The sequence below is a fragment of the Hevea brasiliensis genome, chromosome 13, assembly GCF_030052815.1.
Source record: "Hevea brasiliensis isolate MT/VB/25A 57/8 chromosome 13, ASM3005281v1, whole genome shotgun sequence".
Taxonomy (NCBI): domain Eukaryota; kingdom Viridiplantae; phylum Streptophyta; class Magnoliopsida; order Malpighiales; family Euphorbiaceae; genus Hevea; species Hevea brasiliensis.
In genome coordinates this window covers 81,592,628-81,610,668 of record NC_079505.1, presented here as the reverse complement: position 1 = coordinate 81,610,668, position 18,041 = coordinate 81,592,628, and the positions used below count along the sequence as shown (strand labels likewise).

General features: G+C 35.4%; 3 protein-coding genes across 4 annotated transcripts; 2 read left to right on the top strand and 1 right to left on the bottom strand.

The window, feature by feature from the left end:
* The first annotated feature begins 22 nt into the window (after window positions 1-22).
* Window positions 23-1,210, top strand: LOC131172212 (uncharacterized mitochondrial protein AtMg00810-like). Its single transcript, XM_058133160.1, has 2 exons — window positions 23-384; window positions 577-1,210. The coding sequence occupies exons 1-2, from the start codon at window positions 23-25 to the stop codon at window positions 1,208-1,210; spliced, it is 996 nt and encodes a 331-aa protein (XP_057989143.1).
* A 2,885-nt stretch (window positions 1,211-4,095) lies between these two features.
* Window positions 4,096-8,379, bottom strand: LOC110654351 (uncharacterized). Of its 2 annotated transcripts, XM_058132480.1 has the most exons (5): window positions 7,809-8,379; window positions 7,226-7,336; window positions 6,796-7,083; window positions 4,672-4,875; window positions 4,096-4,563 (listed from the first exon to the last, which is right to left on the bottom strand). In XM_058132480.1, the coding sequence occupies exons 1-4, from the start codon at window positions 8,262-8,264 to the stop codon at window positions 4,675-4,677; spliced, it is 1,056 nt and encodes a 351-aa protein (XP_057988463.1). In that variant the 5' UTR covers window positions 8,265-8,379; the 3' UTR covers window positions 4,096-4,563; window positions 4,672-4,674. The 2 variants fall into 2 exon arrangements, with proteins under 2 accessions (XP_057988463.1, XP_057988462.1); XM_058132479.1 differs by having other exon boundaries at window positions 4,096-4,875; window positions 7,809-8,378.
* Window positions 8,380-10,818: 2,439 nt separating this feature from the next.
* On the top strand, window positions 10,819-16,292 carry LOC110654350 (hydroxyproline O-galactosyltransferase GALT6). Its single transcript, XM_021810302.2, has 7 exons — window positions 10,819-11,988; window positions 13,859-14,091; window positions 14,168-14,458; window positions 14,548-14,676; window positions 14,768-14,941; window positions 15,456-15,563; window positions 15,721-16,292. The coding sequence occupies exons 1-7, from the start codon at window positions 11,127-11,129 to the stop codon at window positions 15,928-15,930; spliced, it is 2,007 nt and encodes a 668-aa protein (XP_021665994.2). The 5' UTR covers window positions 10,819-11,126; the 3' UTR covers window positions 15,931-16,292.
* Window positions 16,293-18,041: the final 1,749 nt, after the last annotated feature.

Below are 18,041 nucleotides of genomic sequence, written 5' to 3'. Positions count from 1 at the left end.
CAATCCACACTGGATTGAGGCAATGGAAAAGGAACTTGCAGCTTTGGAGCAGAATGGCACATGGGAATTAACTTCTTTGCCTGCTCACAAAAAGGCCATTGACTCCAAATGGATATACAAGGTCAAATACAAAATCGATGGCACGGTTGATCGCTATAAAGCTCGGCTTGTAGCAAAGGGTTATAATCAGCTTCCAGGCCTGGATTACACAGCAAGTTTCTCTCCTGTTGCGAAAACAGTAACTTTTCGTATTTTCTTGGCACTTGCAGCTGCTAAGAACTGGGTTATTCACGAGTTGGACATTAATAATGCATACTTACATGGTTTCATAGATGAAGAACTTTATATGAAGCCACTGGAAGGATATTTGAAAGCTCAAACAGGGTAAGTTTGTCGTCTAAGAAAATCAATATATGGCCTCAAACAAGCCGGACGGCAGTGGAATAAAGAGTTGACATCTAAACTCTGTTCTTATGGTTTTATTTAGTCCATACATGACAATTGCCTTTTCACAAAAGGGTCGGCTCAGTCTTTCATTGCTCTACTCGTATACGTGGATGATGTGCTTATCACAAGTGTTGATGAATCCTCTATTCTTACTGTAAAACAATTTCTCCATGATTCTTTTACCATCAAAGACCTTGGCTATGCCAAGTATTTCCTCGGTGTGGAAATTGCACGATCTACATCTGGTTTGTTTTTTAATCAACGCAAGTACATATTAGACATAATCACCGATGCTGGATTATTGAATTGTAAGCCTAAAGAGTTTCCAATGAGTAAAAATTTGAAGCTTGATGATGAAACAAGTGAATTACTTTCTGATCCTGAAATATACCGCAGATTTGTGGGGCGACTACTTTACTTGAACCTTACTCGCCCAGATATTTCATATGCAGTGCAACATCTTAGTCAATTCCTCCAGCATCCGAGAAAAGCACATTGGGAAGCCCTGCAAGCATTGCTTCGGTATCTCAAAAGGACTCCAGCAAAGGGTTTATTTTTTCCAGCAAATTCAGAGCTCTGCATTCGTGCATATTGTGATGCAGATTGGGCCACATGCCCAATGTCTCGCAAGTCATTGACAGGGTATTGCATTTTCCTTGGCCAGTCACTTATCTCCTGGAAATCAAAGAAGCAATCTACAGTTAGTAAATCGTCAACTAAGGATGAGTATAGAAGCATGGCAATGATGGTTTGTGAGCTCTAATGGGTGTCGTACTTACTGCGGGATTTCCAATTTCCAGTGGCACCTCTCATTCCCTTATTTTGTGACAATAAAGCTGCTGTCCACATCTCTGAAAATTCAGTGTTTCAGGAATGAACGAAGCATTTGGATATCGATTGTCATATCATACGACAACAAGTCCAAAATCAGTTTATCACTACTGCTCACATCCCTGCCCGAGACCAACTTGCAGATTTGTTTACTAAACCAGTCACTACACCACTTTTCCACAAATTTTTGTCCAAGATGGGATTGGTTTCCCTAAACCCATCTCCATCTTGAGGAGGGGCTGTAGGATATTTAAGTTATTTGGCGGGAGAAAACTGTTAGAAGCTGAGCTGGAAACTTAGAGGCTATGATGAGTTTGTTACAACTGTACAGATCACATTCTTGTATATAAGCACATGTAAAAGACATCAAGGGACGCGATTTTTCATTCTTTCAATTCTGTTTTCACACACATTTTTCCCTTCAGCTAAACTTACCGAACAGATAGTGTAATGCCAAGAATGATGTCTCTCGCATATTCAAGGCATAAGGCCAGCCAACCCACTACTAGTTAGGGGAGAGCAGTTTTCGGTTTAAACCAAAAAATCGAATCGAACTGATTGAATTCGGTTTAATCGGTTCGGTTTTAAAATTCAATCGGTTCGATTCGGTTTATAATTTTGATAATTTCGGTTAATCGGTTCGGTTCGGTTATTTTCATAAAAAAATTAAAAAAATCGAACCGAACCGAAATTATTAATATATATAGGAAATAAAAAAATCGAATCAAATTGAATCGAACCGAAGTGAACCGAATCGAAATCAAAGAAAACCGAACCGAACCTTAAGATTTTTGAGTTTTGATTTCTAATTTTTTTTGTTTTTATGTTTTTATTGTTTAGATTTAATGTTAAAAATATGAAATTTTATAAATTTCGGTTTAATCGGTTTAAAACTGAACTGAACCGATATTTATCGGTTCGATTCGGTTCAGTTTTCTCTTATCAATCGGTTTGGTTCGATTTTTAAAATTTTTGATTTTCGATTTTCGATTTTATCGGTTCGATTCGGTTCGAAACCGAACCGACCGTTTGCACACCCCTACTACTAGTGGAAACATTTCACATTACTGTACGTTAGGACTTTCGAGAGGTCACAATTGCTGAAGCTTCTCCATCAGATCGGCAAGTGGGAGTGATGAGTAATGACTTTTCTCATATTGTTAACAAAGACTAAATGAAATTTGTATATTTATGCTATTGAATTAGTAATCAAATAGAGTATTGGGACCAACAATAAATTGATTTAATTGTAAGTAACTCGAAAAAAATCTTAAAGGTTTATTAGAAATGGAAGTTGTGTTGAGCCATGGTGTTTGAGCTAGGATTGAATTTCTCCAAATTTTAGGCTAACGTTAACTTGGGATCTGGTACAAGCCCCGAATCTGAATTTGGGTCCAAATAGTTCATCATGGCACATATAATCTGTAAAAATTGAGGTAGACATTAAAGAGAGTCACCAGAAAGTTTTGTCCTCTTGTCCTGCTGAAGTTTGAAGTTGAAAGGCGCCAGACTCCTCTCACCATTGAGACCGGTCCCAGTCCTATGATCTTGAGCAGTGAGAACCTCCACCTCGTGCAATTAATATTTAATAGAGCCACACAAAGGCCCTATTTCTCCAGGGCACTAGAAGTCTAGAACTGGCAAAAAGTGTTTGATGATGGTTCATTGAGAAGTCATCAATAATGCAAACATCTAAGAAGTTTTTAGAAACAGGGTGTGTCTATTTCCTTTTTTTTTTTTTTTTTTAATGCCACTTTTTGACCCAACAAGCTTTCCCGTTTTGCACAGCAAACCCGGACTTACAATGGCTATATGTGTGAAAATTGCATTAAATGCTTAGAAAATGGCTTATGTTATAGAGTTTGGTGATCTTTATTTTCAGCATAGTTGCACCATTTTCATGCACATGTAAGAACATAATCACTTGTTATGATTTAGAGGTTTGTTTAGACATAATCTCTTGCACAATTAAGTTGCTTTATACCCAGAAGTGAAAAATGAAATTATTGGCTTGGGCCTTGGTGATAAGACGGAATAGTCCTCTGCAGTCAAGTGAATACTGGTCCCAACCTGTGCATGCTACATTCCTTGCTCCAACAACCACTCCACACCTCCAATCCTTGAATGCATAGTTGAAGGTTAGTTTCAAAGTCAAATGATCCCAATTGGACAAGGAAATATAGCAACACTTGGCAATAGCAATGTGGGCTGGTCAATGGGGCTTTCTTTTCCCAGGACCCCAGTTCAATGACTCATGTCCTTAAAGGCTAAGACCACTGAAAATCGAGGTCCCTGAACAAGAGGAAAGGTGAAATTTCCTATCACATATACTGCTTTCCTGAGCAAAACCAATAAAAAAAGAGCATTTGTTTTTGAACTTTTAACTCCACTAAACTATCTATGCTTTAATTGTTCAATTGACTCTACTTGTGTACGTCCAAAGGATGATCTCCTTCCGCGGCCGTGTCACCACCTAACGAAATTGTTAACCTCTTAACATCAAGCACAAGGAAAGATCATGCACAATTCAATGCTCCAACGATGAAGCTCCATATGCCATTATCAGAGAACCTCAACTTGATTTAGCCTTTGATGGATCCTCAAACTAAAGTAGCGGCTTCTCAAAAAAAATTATTTAGAAGTTGGTAGAACCATGTATTGATTTCGTTTAGGCTAAACCCCCAGAGAATTGAAATTTTGGAGGGAAAATTTTAAGAAATAGGGTACAATCGTATGGCCAAAAGATGCATGACATAAACAGAACAGCACCAACACGTTATCACAGTTTTAGATGAATTAAAAGACCACAGATCAAAATGGAAGGAAAATAGATTCAATATTTAACAAAATCAAAACTTGTAATGTCCATTCACCCGTGTCATTTAACCCCCTTTTGAACTGAAGGTGACACGAAAATCACCAATAATTGAATTCCAATGCACCACATGACCACAATGCTTTGGATATTATATCCAACAAAATAACCCTACTCAACATGTATTTTACAATGCTTGACTCAGTCCCTACAACTCGCGGTTTTCAACAATTCTATAGCTTAAATCTGTTAGGATCAGTGCTTTGAATTTAAGAAATTGCAATGAACAACACATAACTAGCAATGAATGGACGGTGCTACATTTACAATGATTTAAAAAATATATATAATTTTTGGCACTGCTTGGATTCTCGTCATCTTCAACCTGGGGCTGGCTAAACAATGGAAAGACTCACATAAATGGAACATTTTAAAAGGCGCCAACATTCAATTTGCATGGGGATGAAAGACTGAGCAAAGGAGGATAAAAACCATGTAAGCTTGATATGCCTGCCGATTAACAAGAAGATTGAAGCTGTTACAACAGAGCCAAATATCAAAATCATGTTAGTGCACACCTTCTAATTCCATGGACTTGGCTGCCGAGCATCTCTAAATGCCGATGTGCCACCAGATGCTGCAGGGGATGGAGAGGACGCAATGTAATTTGTTCCTGATACAGATACCATTGGTACATTTGCAGAAGGGACTTGGTGTCCTGTTGGAGCAAAGCGTGATGGACTACTGATGGTCCCTAAACTTGGACGAGAGGGGTATGGAACCTGCAAGGAATTGCAGTAAAATATGAACACAATGAATCCGTATAAAGAAGCTAAAGGAAAGACAAGACATAAGATTCAAATTGCAGTAAAATATAAACACTCCAATCATGTTACAGTGTTGTTAAGGCGCCTTTTTTTATTATTTTTTTTATTTTTTTAAAAAAGCAAAGATTAAAAAACCCAACCTTCGCCTCTCATTTTGACACCACCAGCAGCTGGAAAACAAGGTCAGACCACAACAGCACCGGCGCAGATAATTTTCTCTCATCCTTCCTCTCTCTTTATCTCCTCTTCTTCTCTTCTTCTCACCTGGTGCAGCAAAACAGCGCCTGCACAGAACCCCCTCCCCCCCTTTTTTGTTTCTTTGTAAATTCTTCTTTTCTTCTTCTCTCCTTCTTCTCCTATCCTCTTCTTCTCTCACTCGCGCCATCTGCATAGCATCTGCACTTTTTTTTTTCTTTGTATTTCTTTTCTTCTTTTCTCTCCTCCTTTTCTCTTCTTCTCTCACTCCCGCCTTCTGCACAGCATCTGCATTTTATTTTATTTTTCTTTTTAATTTTAACTTGAGTATTTTCTTTGTATGCTTGGTTGGTCACTGAATGGAGGATCAAGACATCCACCAAATATTGATAGAATTGTTAGGGTGCTGATTTTAACTATAGAATATGCAATTTGATCTTCACTATATACGCCTTGCTTCAAAAAGGCACACCCCTTGCCTCATGCCTCTCACCTAAGGCCATAGGATACCTCATCGCCTTAGTGTCACCTCTTGCATTAACAACACTGTCATGTTGTAAATAATATTGTTTTAATACCATATATCCAGAAACTTAACGAGTGATATGCATGCATATTTATGTAAATTTATTTAAAGGGACCTGATTGACATGTACCATATAGCTTCTGACTTTAAAGCACTTCTAACTTCCACATTTTGGAAAAATTTGAAAAAGCTATTAGCCTATGACATTGTAAGTTTGAACCCTGCAAACCCCAAATATTTTACTTCTCTAAGTAGCCTATATATTTTACTGGACAGCAACCTCTTGGCAAATAAAACTGACGATCCTTTTCAGCTGCCCATTCCTAGCCCTGCAATCACCTACAATTGGAAGAACCAATATTGAATTTGCTTTTAATGAACCCTTCATTCTATCCTAGTTAAGTAGCCTATAAATCCTTTGTGCAAGCAATCCAATCCAGATTGGTATATTTTCAGACATCTTAATAAACAGGTTTGGCCTATGAATAATAAGGTGATCCACTGTAGTCCCTGAGGCACTCACCTTGTGGCTCCAATAAGTGAAATTACATAAACGTCCTACTAAGGCAGGGTAGGTGCCAATCGATTACTAGAAAATTCTAGAGTATAGCATTCTGCTATGTTCAGAACAAGCCCCAAGCAGATGAGATGACAGTAGTTTACTTCATTCTTCGAATAGTAGGAAGTACACATCATTATCTGTGCATATGCTCGTACAAATTAAAAACACAAAAGCTCAACTCAATCAAGTACAATCCTAAACTAGAAGAGTCAGTCATTGATTTTTTCCATTTTTGACGCTTAGCTTATGGCCAAGAACTTGAACTAATTATATCTATTTTACACACAACAGATGTTCTCATATAATTTTATTGTATGGGACCTATAGGTCTATTATATCCTAAAACTCTAAATTATTGAAAAGAAAACATTTTTTTTTGGCTGACTTGGCATACTTTGCAACTTTGATTAGGGTATGGGATTAGGATGAATAGAGCAGAGCATTGACAGTCCATCAAAGATGTAGTTCAGAAAGGCCCTTAATCTAGTTTAACAAAGGCCTAAAAACAGAACTATCAACACAATCAATTCACTCAAACAAGTAAAATATCCAAGGAACATCACAATAAAAGGTAGAAATTGCAGCGCATTACCACATTGTGCTGAATGTAGGGAGGCTTTCTTAGAGGAGACTCTGAAGATGGAGATGTACTGCTCATTCGTTGTATGTGACGAGAATGATTACTAGGATTTGAAACATCTTCAGTTTCTCCCCCTTCCATATCACCACCAAGGTTTCCTTCTGAGCCCATCCTAGGAGTATTATGCCTACTCATTGACCCAGAATCATTAGCAATATCCCCTTGAAGAGGAACAGAAGGGCGAATTCCCATTCCTTGCATGCTATTTCGTCTCTTTAATTCCTCCTCCACATTCAAGATCTGTCAGGCACCACCACAAACAATTCCAAACTCATCATTTCTTCGCAGGGTGGTGGAGGGGTGGGATTGGAGAGCACAAAGCAATGATTCACATAATTGAAACTTTTCTTGTTCCACACAAGACGAGGATAGAGTAACTCACCTGCTTCAGCACTTGTACCAGATTATGCTTCTTCGCATTCAAAACCAGTAACTTCTCCTCAACTTCCTTTTTCCTTTTCTCTTTATCATTTACAACATCAGCTTTGCGCGGCTGAAGATGCAAAATTACAAATACACGATTTGAGAAAAGGCATTTCATACATACATTAATAATCTCAAAGAATAACTTACACGCAACAAAGAATTTATGATACAACGTAACATGTTTGCCTTTCTTGAAGATGCACATAATCGCAGGAGCACTAGTAATAAATCAAATAAATGTTTACTGGTTCATTCAATCTTTTAGGGAATTTCAGCCACTTGCCATCATTTGAGTGACACATATAAGAAACATCAAAGTTCACATTTATGCTGTAACATGATGAACCACCATGAAGATTTATTGAACTTATGAGTTTGTTAATTTATAGCAACCACACGGGTCTCCCAAAAAATTATTTATTTCCAAGATTCACACAATAGAAAATATATTTAATAACACAACAAAAATGTCGAGCCAAAAAAAACAAGAAATAAGATGCACTGAAATACAAATTGTGAAATTGTCCATTATAATATACCTCCGTATTAGGATTAGCTGACAAATCCAGCTTTTCAGGCTGAAAATTCCCATCGGCGTTAACTGCCTCATCATCGCCTTTCTCAGCAGGCGACAAATCCGACAAGCCCTCCGGTTTAACCGAACATTCACCAAAATCCAATCCTTTCTGATCCTTGACCTCCTTAGAAGCTGAACCTTTGGAAGTCCCCTCCTCCTCTTCACGATTAGTCCCTTCGCCGGCCTCCAAGTTAAGCGCAATTGGATCCACGTTCTCCTTTGGATCAGTTTTAGGGTTATGATTAGAAGTGGTGGCGATGGCGTTGGTGGAAGAGCGGAGGCGAGAAAGGGCTTTGGAGCGGCGGTGTAGGAGGGATTTGAAGTCTTTGAGAGAGATTTTGCGGACTGGCATTGGCCATCGACGAGGTACGTCCGGGACTCTGTGGAGGTTCCCTCTGTAAAGCGAAATCGCCACCATTTTTCCCTTTCTTCGTATAAGATTCTGTGTGCCAGCGCCTGTGCTTAGATCAAAGAAGAGGCCGCCATTCGCTGCCGCTGATTTTCTCTCTTGTCAATACAAATCATTCCGCTTTTTAACCGTCTTATTATAGTATTGCTCAGGCCGCTAGTGGGCTTGGGCTTTAGTTTCCAGGTAAAGCCTTAATAGTTCGGAGTGGCCTTAACGGAATTCAGGCTACTTTGTTTGAGGAGTTGTGAAGACTGAATTGCGGCATGTCAGCTTCCCATGTAATCTAATATATATATATATATATATATATATATATATATATATATATATATATATATATATATATATATATATATATATTAAGGCCGAAATATATACATAAATTTATAAATAAATATTATTTATTTAAATAATTAAAAATATATCAATCATCAATATTTTCTATTGATTTATATAAGCTAACGGATAAAAAATATAACTTGATTAAAAATATTAATTGATTAATTAATATGTCAATCCCTGACTAATTTATGTACCAATAAGGATATAAAAATAATAATTATTGAAACTTTATTTGAATTAATTTATTCTTTTAATTTTTAAAATTCAAATTAAAAAAATATATTAAATATTGATTTTGCTTTTTTATTTAATAATATAAATATGTGAACTAATTAAAAAACATAAAATTTTTATTATTTATTAAATTTTAAATTTTAATAAAAATTATTAATACTATAAAATAAATTTATTTCTATTTTTGTCAAATATTAAATAAAATGTTTATTAATAAAAATCAACAAAAAATAAGAAAAAATGAGATAAAATATAATAATGAAAATTGACGATTTGAGTCAAATCAAAATACTTGATTATATTATTTATATGACTTAATTTAATTTTATTCGATTATATTTTTTATAAGATTTGATTCTATTTACATTTTTAAATAATTATTAATTAATTCTAATTCTAATGCTCTGCTTAACCTATCATTATGTCTTTGTGTATCTCTGTACCCACAGTCACAATGAAGGCCCAAAGAGAATAGAAGGAAAAGGCATAAAATTGCCTTCACTGCCAATTCATTTGGCCAACAATTAATTGGCAATTCTTTCAACATCACGGTAAGTTCTTTATAGTTTCTTCCATTTCTTAATTAATTAATGTGGGATCGTCTCAATTATTGCCAATTAATACTTTTAACTGTCAAAAAAAAATTTTGGCCAAGTATCAAACTTGGGATATGGGATTTTTATCCTTTATGTTGTTACATTTAATGACGAATTTTGACTAGAGTCCACTTCTTGGAATTTCTTTTGGGTCCAAAATCCTTGGATATTGAATTTTATTGCTTTGACTTACTCTAAGTAAAAAAAAAAAAAAAAGTTTGGTAAAGAAAAAAATATTTTTGGAAAGAAAAAGATTTTCTTTGTCCATATAAATCTTTTTGATAAGGGAAATTTTTTTTTTGCATTTTTAATATTTTGATAGAAATAAAAAGGAGGAAAGAAAATTATTATATTTTTATAATTATAATTTGAATTTGAGACCTTATGATTTTATAAGTGATGTTAGTACCACTAAATTAAAATTTATTGATTTTACTTTATTAGTTTAATTAATATAAATTTAATTATAATAATAAATTTAATAATTTTTCAAATAAGTATTTATATTAAAATTCATATAATTATCATTTTAATTATAAATTTTTCAATTTTTGTTACAAAGATAATATAAAGAGAGAGTATAATTTCATTACTCTAACTACTTGTAATAAAATAGCTCATTTAGATCGTTTAGTCTTATTATTTAAAATATATAAATTTATATACATCAAAAAAATTAAATGATAACTAATTAGATTTAATTTATGGATGCTGAATCATTTTTAAATCATGAAATTTATATTTAAATTTTAATTAGAGTCAATTTTCTCTAACAAGTGTATAATCAATATACACTTTAAAATATTTATATAAAAATTATAATTTATGCAATTTACAACATATATATTAAAGCAAAATCTTAAAAATAATTTCATAAGAGTATGCCACCTTGCTTAGTGAATACTTCTTTTTTATTGTTATATAAAAATTAATTTATCATATTAAATATATTTTTTATTTAAATATTTTAAATTTTAATTATAAAAATCTTATCTTAAATATAAAAATAATAATTATTTAAAATTTTATCTATTACAATTTTTTTAAGAATTTTAAAACTTATAAATTTATAATTTCAAATATAAAATTCTACTCATCATATTATATATCTCTAAAATTAATTAATTTTTCAATTAACATATATAAATAATTATTTATAAAACTTAAAAATTTATTTTTAATTTTTTTATATTTAAAAATTTAGAATTTAATTAAATTTTATTTTACTAAAAAAAATATAAAATAATATATGTATTTAAACAAATAATAGAAGTAATTTGAAATTTCTATTTTTTACCATATGCTTTCGGTAAATCCATGATTTTGAATTTGAAAAAGGAAAATTCCTTTCCGTCTCTCTCTATATTTCCCATCCTGCTATTCACTTTCTTCTCTCCAAAAGCCCCCAATAATAATAATAAGAGAGAGATAGAGAGAGACAGAGAGAGAGAGAGCAATCTTCGTCGCCGTTTCATTTCATTTCAATTCTTCCTCTCTCTTGGTTACGCGTTTCTTCTTCTTCTTCTTCTTCTTCTTATTCTGTGAATGTGCTGATCACCTGATTCATTCTCTGTTCTGCCTGGGGAGCTTCTATAGCAACTCTCTCTTGCCCTGTCTCCTCAATTTCTCCAACACCCAGATTCTGTTTTCGCTGTTTCCTTCAGAAATTAGGTTTCTTTTCGTTTTGGTATTGTCCAGTATGAAGAGGGGCAAATGGGAAACCAGAATGGATAAATTCGACTTGTTTGTGTCTTTAAGCAGGCAAAGATCGATTCAAATCCTGATTGGCGTTGGTTTTTTGTATATACTACTTGTAACTCTAGAAATCCCTTTTGCCTTCAATACTGATTTCAGTACTGTCTCTCAAGAAGCCTTTACTCGCCCTTCTATTCTTCAAAACGAAGAGGATATGCAGGATAGAGGTGCTCCAACTCGGCCCTTTGATTGGGTTTCTTATAACTCGGCGCAACCAACTCAGTCCCAAAGTACTGACAGAACCCTTAAAATGTTGTCGAGTTTGAATTTTGACCCCAAAACATTTGATCCTACTAAAAAAGATGGATCCGTCGAGCTTCATAGGACTGCTAAGACTGCTTGGGAGGAGGGGAGGAAGCTTTGGGAAGGGATAGAATCGGGTAAAGTTCAGGTTTCGGATGTTAAAAAGCCCAATAACTTATCGGAATCTTGCCCGCATTCGGTTTCGCTATCTGGGTCGGATTTTTTGAAGCGAGGGAAGGTGGTGGAGTTGCCGTGTGGGCTAACGTTGGGGTCACACGTTACTGTGGTGGGGAAGCCAAGGTGGGCTCATGCTGAGAACGACCCAAAGATATCGCTGGTGAAAGATGGTGGAGAGCCGGTGGTGGTGTCGCAGTTTATTATGGAGTTGCAGGCGCTGAAGATTGTGGAAGGCGAGGAACCGCCAAGGATTCTGCATTTCAATCCAAGGCTGAAGGGGGATTGGAGTGGGAAGCCGGTGATTGAGCATAATACTTGTTATAGGATGCAGTGGGGGACTGCTTTACGATGTGAGGGTTGGAAGTCTAAGGCTGATGAGGAGACAGGTGAGTTAGAGGCTACTTCATTGTTCGTTTAGCGATCGTGTTTAATGGATATTTGTTTTTTTGTTGAGTTATTTGAGGCCTGCATTAGAGTTTGAAAGTAGCATAATTGTATATGGCATATGCTGTTGAGTTCTTAGCCCGCAATGGACATTACAAACGTTTTATTGCAGATTTTTGTGGCTGATCAGTAGAAATGAATTAGTTATAAGTTAATAACAGGCCACTGTGGCTTATTGTTAGTTAATTAGGATGTATTTTTTCACTTTAGGTGTTTGATGCTGTGAAGTGGGTATGGGAGATTTGTTTAGATGGAGTTAAAACAGAAGGTGGACTTTTAAAGAGTGCTTTTGATTTGGGTATGTTTGGTAACTCAGAATTAGGATGATGGCGCCCAACAACACCCACACACCCCACACCAGCCCCGCAACACCCCCGCCCCCCATTGCGGGGCCCCAAAAACCACCATTCTAATGTAATTGGATCATAGTTTGTAATTGGTCTGTGTTGGAATTCTTGGGCCCAGGGAGTTGGAGCACAAAATGGGCCAGCAGCTACAATTGTGCTTGAATTTTATATAGCCGTTAAATTTTTTCTTCTCTTGCCAATGTGAGACAAGCCACGTTCCAATACTCCCCTTAGAGTGTAATTGAACTTGACCTATTGAGGCCTTGTTCTCACTTGGTATTGTATGGGTTGGTTAATCTACTTGTGTTTGGTATCTTGTGGCTCTGCCCTTAGGGTCTAGCATGTTGGGTTAGCTCAGGGATCTACTTGAGTCTGGCTTGATTAACTCAACTCGCTAATCTGGCTCGTTTGGCTGAACCCATCATGCTTTCGGGTCCCGGATCTGCAGCTGTCGGGCCTCATATCTTTGATACCATAAAAAATAGATAAAAAGAGAAAAAAAGAGAGAGAAAATTGAGCTGAAAAGCCTGATCATTTCCTCACGCCATTTGGGGGTTTTATGCTGTTAAAGTTACACAAGTATGGAAATACAATAAACTCAATCAATCCTACAATGATTCCTAAAATTACTGCACAATTCTACCATTTCTACTAATATCTCAATAGTCTGATTTTAAATGCTTCATAGGTTGGTCTTGTTCTTTTTGAGAACCCTTAAATGTTACATGCGCATTAGGATTAGAACCTTGGAACCATGTGGATAATGGGCTGGGTCGGTTATGTGGAGGTTTTTGTCATATTGTCAACATAGGAACTTTGAAATAAACTTTTTTTTTTTTTTTTATATCTGTTTAGGCCAGACAATGCCAAATTTATCTCATCAAAGTGGGGTTGGGGAGATGACTACTGGAAAGATGACATTGGTCTGGATAAAAATGTTTGTTTGAAAGACTTCCTAAATGGAAGGCAAGTTGTGGAATGTGGATGCTTTTATTTGATTCTGTATGACTATTACTATTATGATATGTTATTAACAAGCAATTTTCTTCTTAAACTCCCCCCCCATCGGGCAGTGGGAACTTTGCATGCTAATGAATTGTAACTTGAAGTAGTATAATTTGTTTGCTCATATTCCATGAAGAGACTGGGTAAAAAAACTGTTTCAGGTTAGGGTGGTCCATGTAAATTTCAGCCTACGTTTCTCCCTCTCCCGCCAATCCCCACCCAAAAAAAAAAAAAAATTCCTTCTATAGTCTCATTAAGGATGTAGTATTTTTGTGGATTTGTGGATTTAGTTTGTTTTTTCTAGTTTCTAGTTGTCTTTTGAAATTGTTCTAGAAGTGATGAGAATTTCCTCTTTATTTGAACCATTTTTTTTTTTTGTACAAGTCCCCTTTTTTTTTTAAAAAAAAGAAATTGTTTCTTCAGTTCCACCGGAGTGAGTAATTGTTCTCATTGGTTGCAGTTGATGGTCAGGTGAAGTGTGAGAAGTGGATCCGAGATGATGACAATCACTCCGAGGAGTCAAAGGCAACTTGGTGGTTAAGTCGGCTGATAGGCCGAACTAAAAAGGTGTCTGTTGACTGGGCATTTCCATTTGTAGAGGAGAAGCTGTTTGTTCTAACACTTAGTGCTGGTTTGGAAGGTTATCACATTAATGTTGATGGGAGGCATGTCACCTCTTTTCCTTATCACACTGTGAGTATATCCTATGGTTGTATTTATGTCATCGTAGATGTGGGCATTTTGTGATATGGTTTGGTAATGCTGACAGGGTTATACTCTTGAGGATGCCACAGGGCTAATTGTGAAAGGTGACATTGAAGTTCACTCTGTATTTGCTGCTTCATTGCCCACAATACACCCGAGTTTTGCTCCTCAGAGGCATTTAGAGATGACAGACAGATGGAGAGCACCACCTCTTCCTGAGGGGTCTGCAGAACTTTTTATTGGTGTTCTTTCTGCAGGCAACCATTTTGCTGAGAGGATGGCTGCAAGGAAGTCTTGGATGCAACATAGGCTTATTAAATCTTCAAATGCAGTAGCTTGTTTCTTTGTAGCACTGGTATGTGAAGAATACATTAGCAACTGCGTTTTTCGTTGTTCTTTCTTACTATAATTGAAGGTACTTTTTCTGAATTTATGTTTGTACAGCACGCCCGGAAAGAAGTGAATTTGGAGTTGAAGAAAGAGGCAGAATTTTTTGGTGACATTGTTATCGTGCCTTACATGGATAATTATGACCTTGTAGTATTAAAAACTGTTGCTATCTGTGAATATGGGGTGAGTAATGGAATACTTTTAGAATTGCTGAAAAAAATAGCAATTCCTTATGATATTTATTTTTATATTAAATGGCTTTGGTTTTTTACAGGTCCGCACTGTGCATGCAAAGCATATTATGAAGGGTGATGATGACACATTTTTTAGAGTGGATGCAGTCATTGACGAAGCAAGAAAAGTTCCTGAGGGTAGGAGTTCCTACGTTGGGAACATAAATTACTACCATAAGCCTCTTCGATATGGTAAATGGGCAGTGACATATGAGGTATGGGTAACCCTGTTAATTGCTTTATCCTTTAATTTTATCAGATACCTAATTTAACATGGTGCATTGAGCTCTATGTGAGAGTTCATTGACACAAATTGTTGGTTTGCATTTGTAGTCATCCTAGCAATCTTAATACTTAGATTTCATGTGAAAATGCAAGCCCCTTGATCAGTTGGTTGCAATGCACTATATTCCAGATTTAATTGATGCTTGTCTTGATCAGGTTGTATGTATTGTGATAATTCTGGATTTGAAAGCTCTCTCCTATCTCAATCCACATGTTTATTTTATTTGGTACACAACATGCTGTGATTTTGTGATGGGACTGGTTGGAGCTATGAGAACTTCAGTGTATTGTATACTAATTCTTGGGCTAGCTATGGTTTTTAGAAAGAAAAAAAAATGATGGCGTTAAAGTGGTTGTTGAGCAATTATTTTCTTCCTTTTTTTTTTCCTGATGTGTCTTTGTGACATTCTCTTGCCATTTATTCATCATTTTTTGTGGTTTCAGGAGTGGCCAGAGGAAGATTATCCACCCTATGCAAATGGACCAGGCTACATTTTGTCCTCTGATATAGCGCAGTTCATTGTTTCCGAGTTTGAGAGACATAAATTAAGGGTAAGTATTCCCTCCGCCGCATCCAATCCACCAAAATAAATAAATAAATAAATAAATAAATAAATAAATAAATATATATATATATATATATATAAAATAAAAACCAGGAGAGGATAGTTCAAATGTTCAACTAAATTTTGCACTGAACTTTCTGCAGTTGTTTAAGATGGAAGATGTGAGCATGGGAATGTGGGTGGAGCAATTCAACAGCTCAAAACCTGTGGAATATGTACACAGCTTGAAGTACTGCCAGTTCGGATGCATTGAAGGCTATTTTACAGCACATTATCAGTCTCCAAGGCAGATTATCTGCCTTTGGGATAAATTGCAAAAGCTTGGAAGGCCTCAGTGCTGCAATATGAGATGACAGATACTAAACTGTCGAGGGAACGTCACAAGTTCAGAGTGCTGGAACATGGGGTGATGGTCACAATATTTGGTGACTCGAGCCAGTGGAATGCTATGACGATCACAACATTGGATGATTGTCTGAAGAAGTTAAAGATACGTTACATAAAGAAATTTTGCAGCCATAGCATCAAATATTGTATATTCTGTGAAGTCGGCTTAGTCGTTCATCCTAGGCTAAACAAATTGCAGTTCAAATTCATTCATTGTTTTTCCCTTTCCTTTCTTCTGTTTTTTAGGTCGTCCCTCGTTTAGCCCTGAGGGTCGGGTTATAATTTTACTACATATAAATTAATTTATTCATAATCTTTTTAAATAAAATATATAAAATAAATTATTAATAATCATATAAATTAATTTATTTTGTAATCTAACTGAATTTTCAGCAAGCATTGACTAAGGTGATTTATTTGACCAGGAAAAGAATTTCATATGATTAGCATTTCCTTTTGTGGCTTTGTTCATAAGATGAAAGATTATGGCTCACCGCTAGCCAAGCTAGCAAATGTTCTTTGCCTAAATTATCTTCAATGTCTCAAGATCTCTGACTGCAGTCTGCATTTTTTCTGTCTCATTATTCATGGGTTATTTTGGTTTTTGGATAATAATGACGTTCAGTTTAAATGTATTTTTAAGTTCATGTTATGTGTGTTTGCAGGGGCCATGGCCCATGGTGGTTTCCTCCTGTCTGATCAAAGCATGCTTTTCCATGGGAGGACTCGGCAAGTTGCTAGTGAATACCTGCTAGTTTAATATTCTTTTACTTGTTATTAAATTGCAACTACACCCATCTAATCTATCAGCATCTTTGTGGATTATTTATAAATAAAGATGAGAAGTGAGATGCAAATAATGGTTTCTGTAGGAGGTGGACCTGCATCTGCTTGCAGAAAGAGAAAAGTAAATAATAAAGGGCATGACCTGTTGTCAATGTATAAAATGACAAATGTTTATGGTACAAAATCAGGGAATTTTATAATAAAAACGAAAAGTGGCTTTACATGATGCATTTCACTTATCTTTTAATGGGACTCCAGGCAGGACTAATTGGATGGATCAACACAGCCACTGCCACAGGTGAACCTCCATTTCATCTTTCATCAGAATTTATTTAAATTTATGAATTCTACCAGTGCTTCCAGTTCTTCTTAAATAATTGCACCAAAATGATTATGCCAATGTTATGAATACAGACGGGACAGCTACTTGGTATCAAGAAAATCAAGTAGATACAGAGATTTTCGATGTCAGTTGGGCATGATTGTAGAAGTGGATAATCTCAGGAAGAAAAGAACAAAAAATGAAAAAGTGTGCATGGACTACTGGAAAGTGACAAACAACCTTCCAAAGTAGGGGATTAATCGGGTAAGTATACCAAAGCTCAAATGGCACAAGGACTATGCCACGTGAATGACGTGACTGGACCATTTGTCCTCTTTTAACAGATGATGATGAAAGTGACCAAGTCAGATCAACTAGCCCTCGCAATGTACGCAGTGGCCACGCAATTCGATGCTGACCCTTGTGCTCACTTGCGCCACTAGCTGTGGAATCCTTACTCTGCTGTGTGGAAGCTCTCTGTGGATGCCTAATTCCATTTGTGTCTAGTTTAAAAGTGTAAAATTATTTTTTAATAAAAATATTATTTTAAATATTATTAAAAAATAATTTAAAAATAATTTTATTATTTTAATTTTTTATAATTAAAATTTATTAAATTTAATTTTAAATTATTTTTTAATATTTTTTAATTAATATATCTAAAAAAATAATTTTCTCAATAATAATTTTAACAACAATACTTATCAGTCTTTTTCTCAATTGCACCCTGCTTTTTTTTACAGGTTTCCCAGGGAATTCATCAAGGGTTAATACTCAATTTACTTATATATTTTTAATTTTTTTATTTAAATTAACTCATATTTAAGCACAATTTAATTTAAAAAATAAAAAATTAACTCATATATTATATATATATATGCTCTGACCATATATGTATGTATATATGCCTATCATTGATGAACTTGTAAAGTCAATTATTTGGAGTGCATGATAAATCATGGCAGACTG

Bases quoted from the DNA above. Each gene is read 5' to 3' on its own strand.
- LOC110654351 (XM_058132480.1), bottom strand. From the start codon at position 8,264: ATGGTGGCGATTTCGCTTTACAGAGGGAACCTCCACAGAGTCCCGGAC. The intron at 7,337-7,808 runs GTATATTATAAT...TTGCATCTTCAG, and splicing joins CAGCTAATCCTAATACGGAG to CCGCGCAAAGCTGATGTTGT. The intron at 4,876-6,795 runs GTAATGCGCTGC...AATTCCTTGCAG, and splicing joins CCTACATTCAGCACAATGTG to GTTCCATACCCCTCTCGTCC.
- LOC110654350 (XM_021810302.2), top strand. From the start codon at position 11,127: ATGAAGAGGGGCAAATGGGAAACCAGAATGGATAAATTCGACTTGTTT. The intron at 14,092-14,167 runs GTGAGTATATCC...TAATGCTGACAG, and splicing joins CCTCTTTTCCTTATCACACT to GGTTATACTCTTGAGGATGC. The intron at 15,564-15,720 runs GTAAGTATTCCC...AACTTTCTGCAG, and splicing joins TTGAGAGACATAAATTAAGG to TTGTTTAAGATGGAAGATGT.
- LOC131172212 (XM_058133160.1), top strand. From the start codon at position 23: ATGGAAAAGGAACTTGCAGCTTTGGAGCAGAATGGCACATGGGAATTA. The intron at 385-576 runs GTAAGTTTGTCG...GCTTATCACAAG, and splicing joins TATTTGAAAGCTCAAACAGG to TGTTGATGAATCCTCTATTC.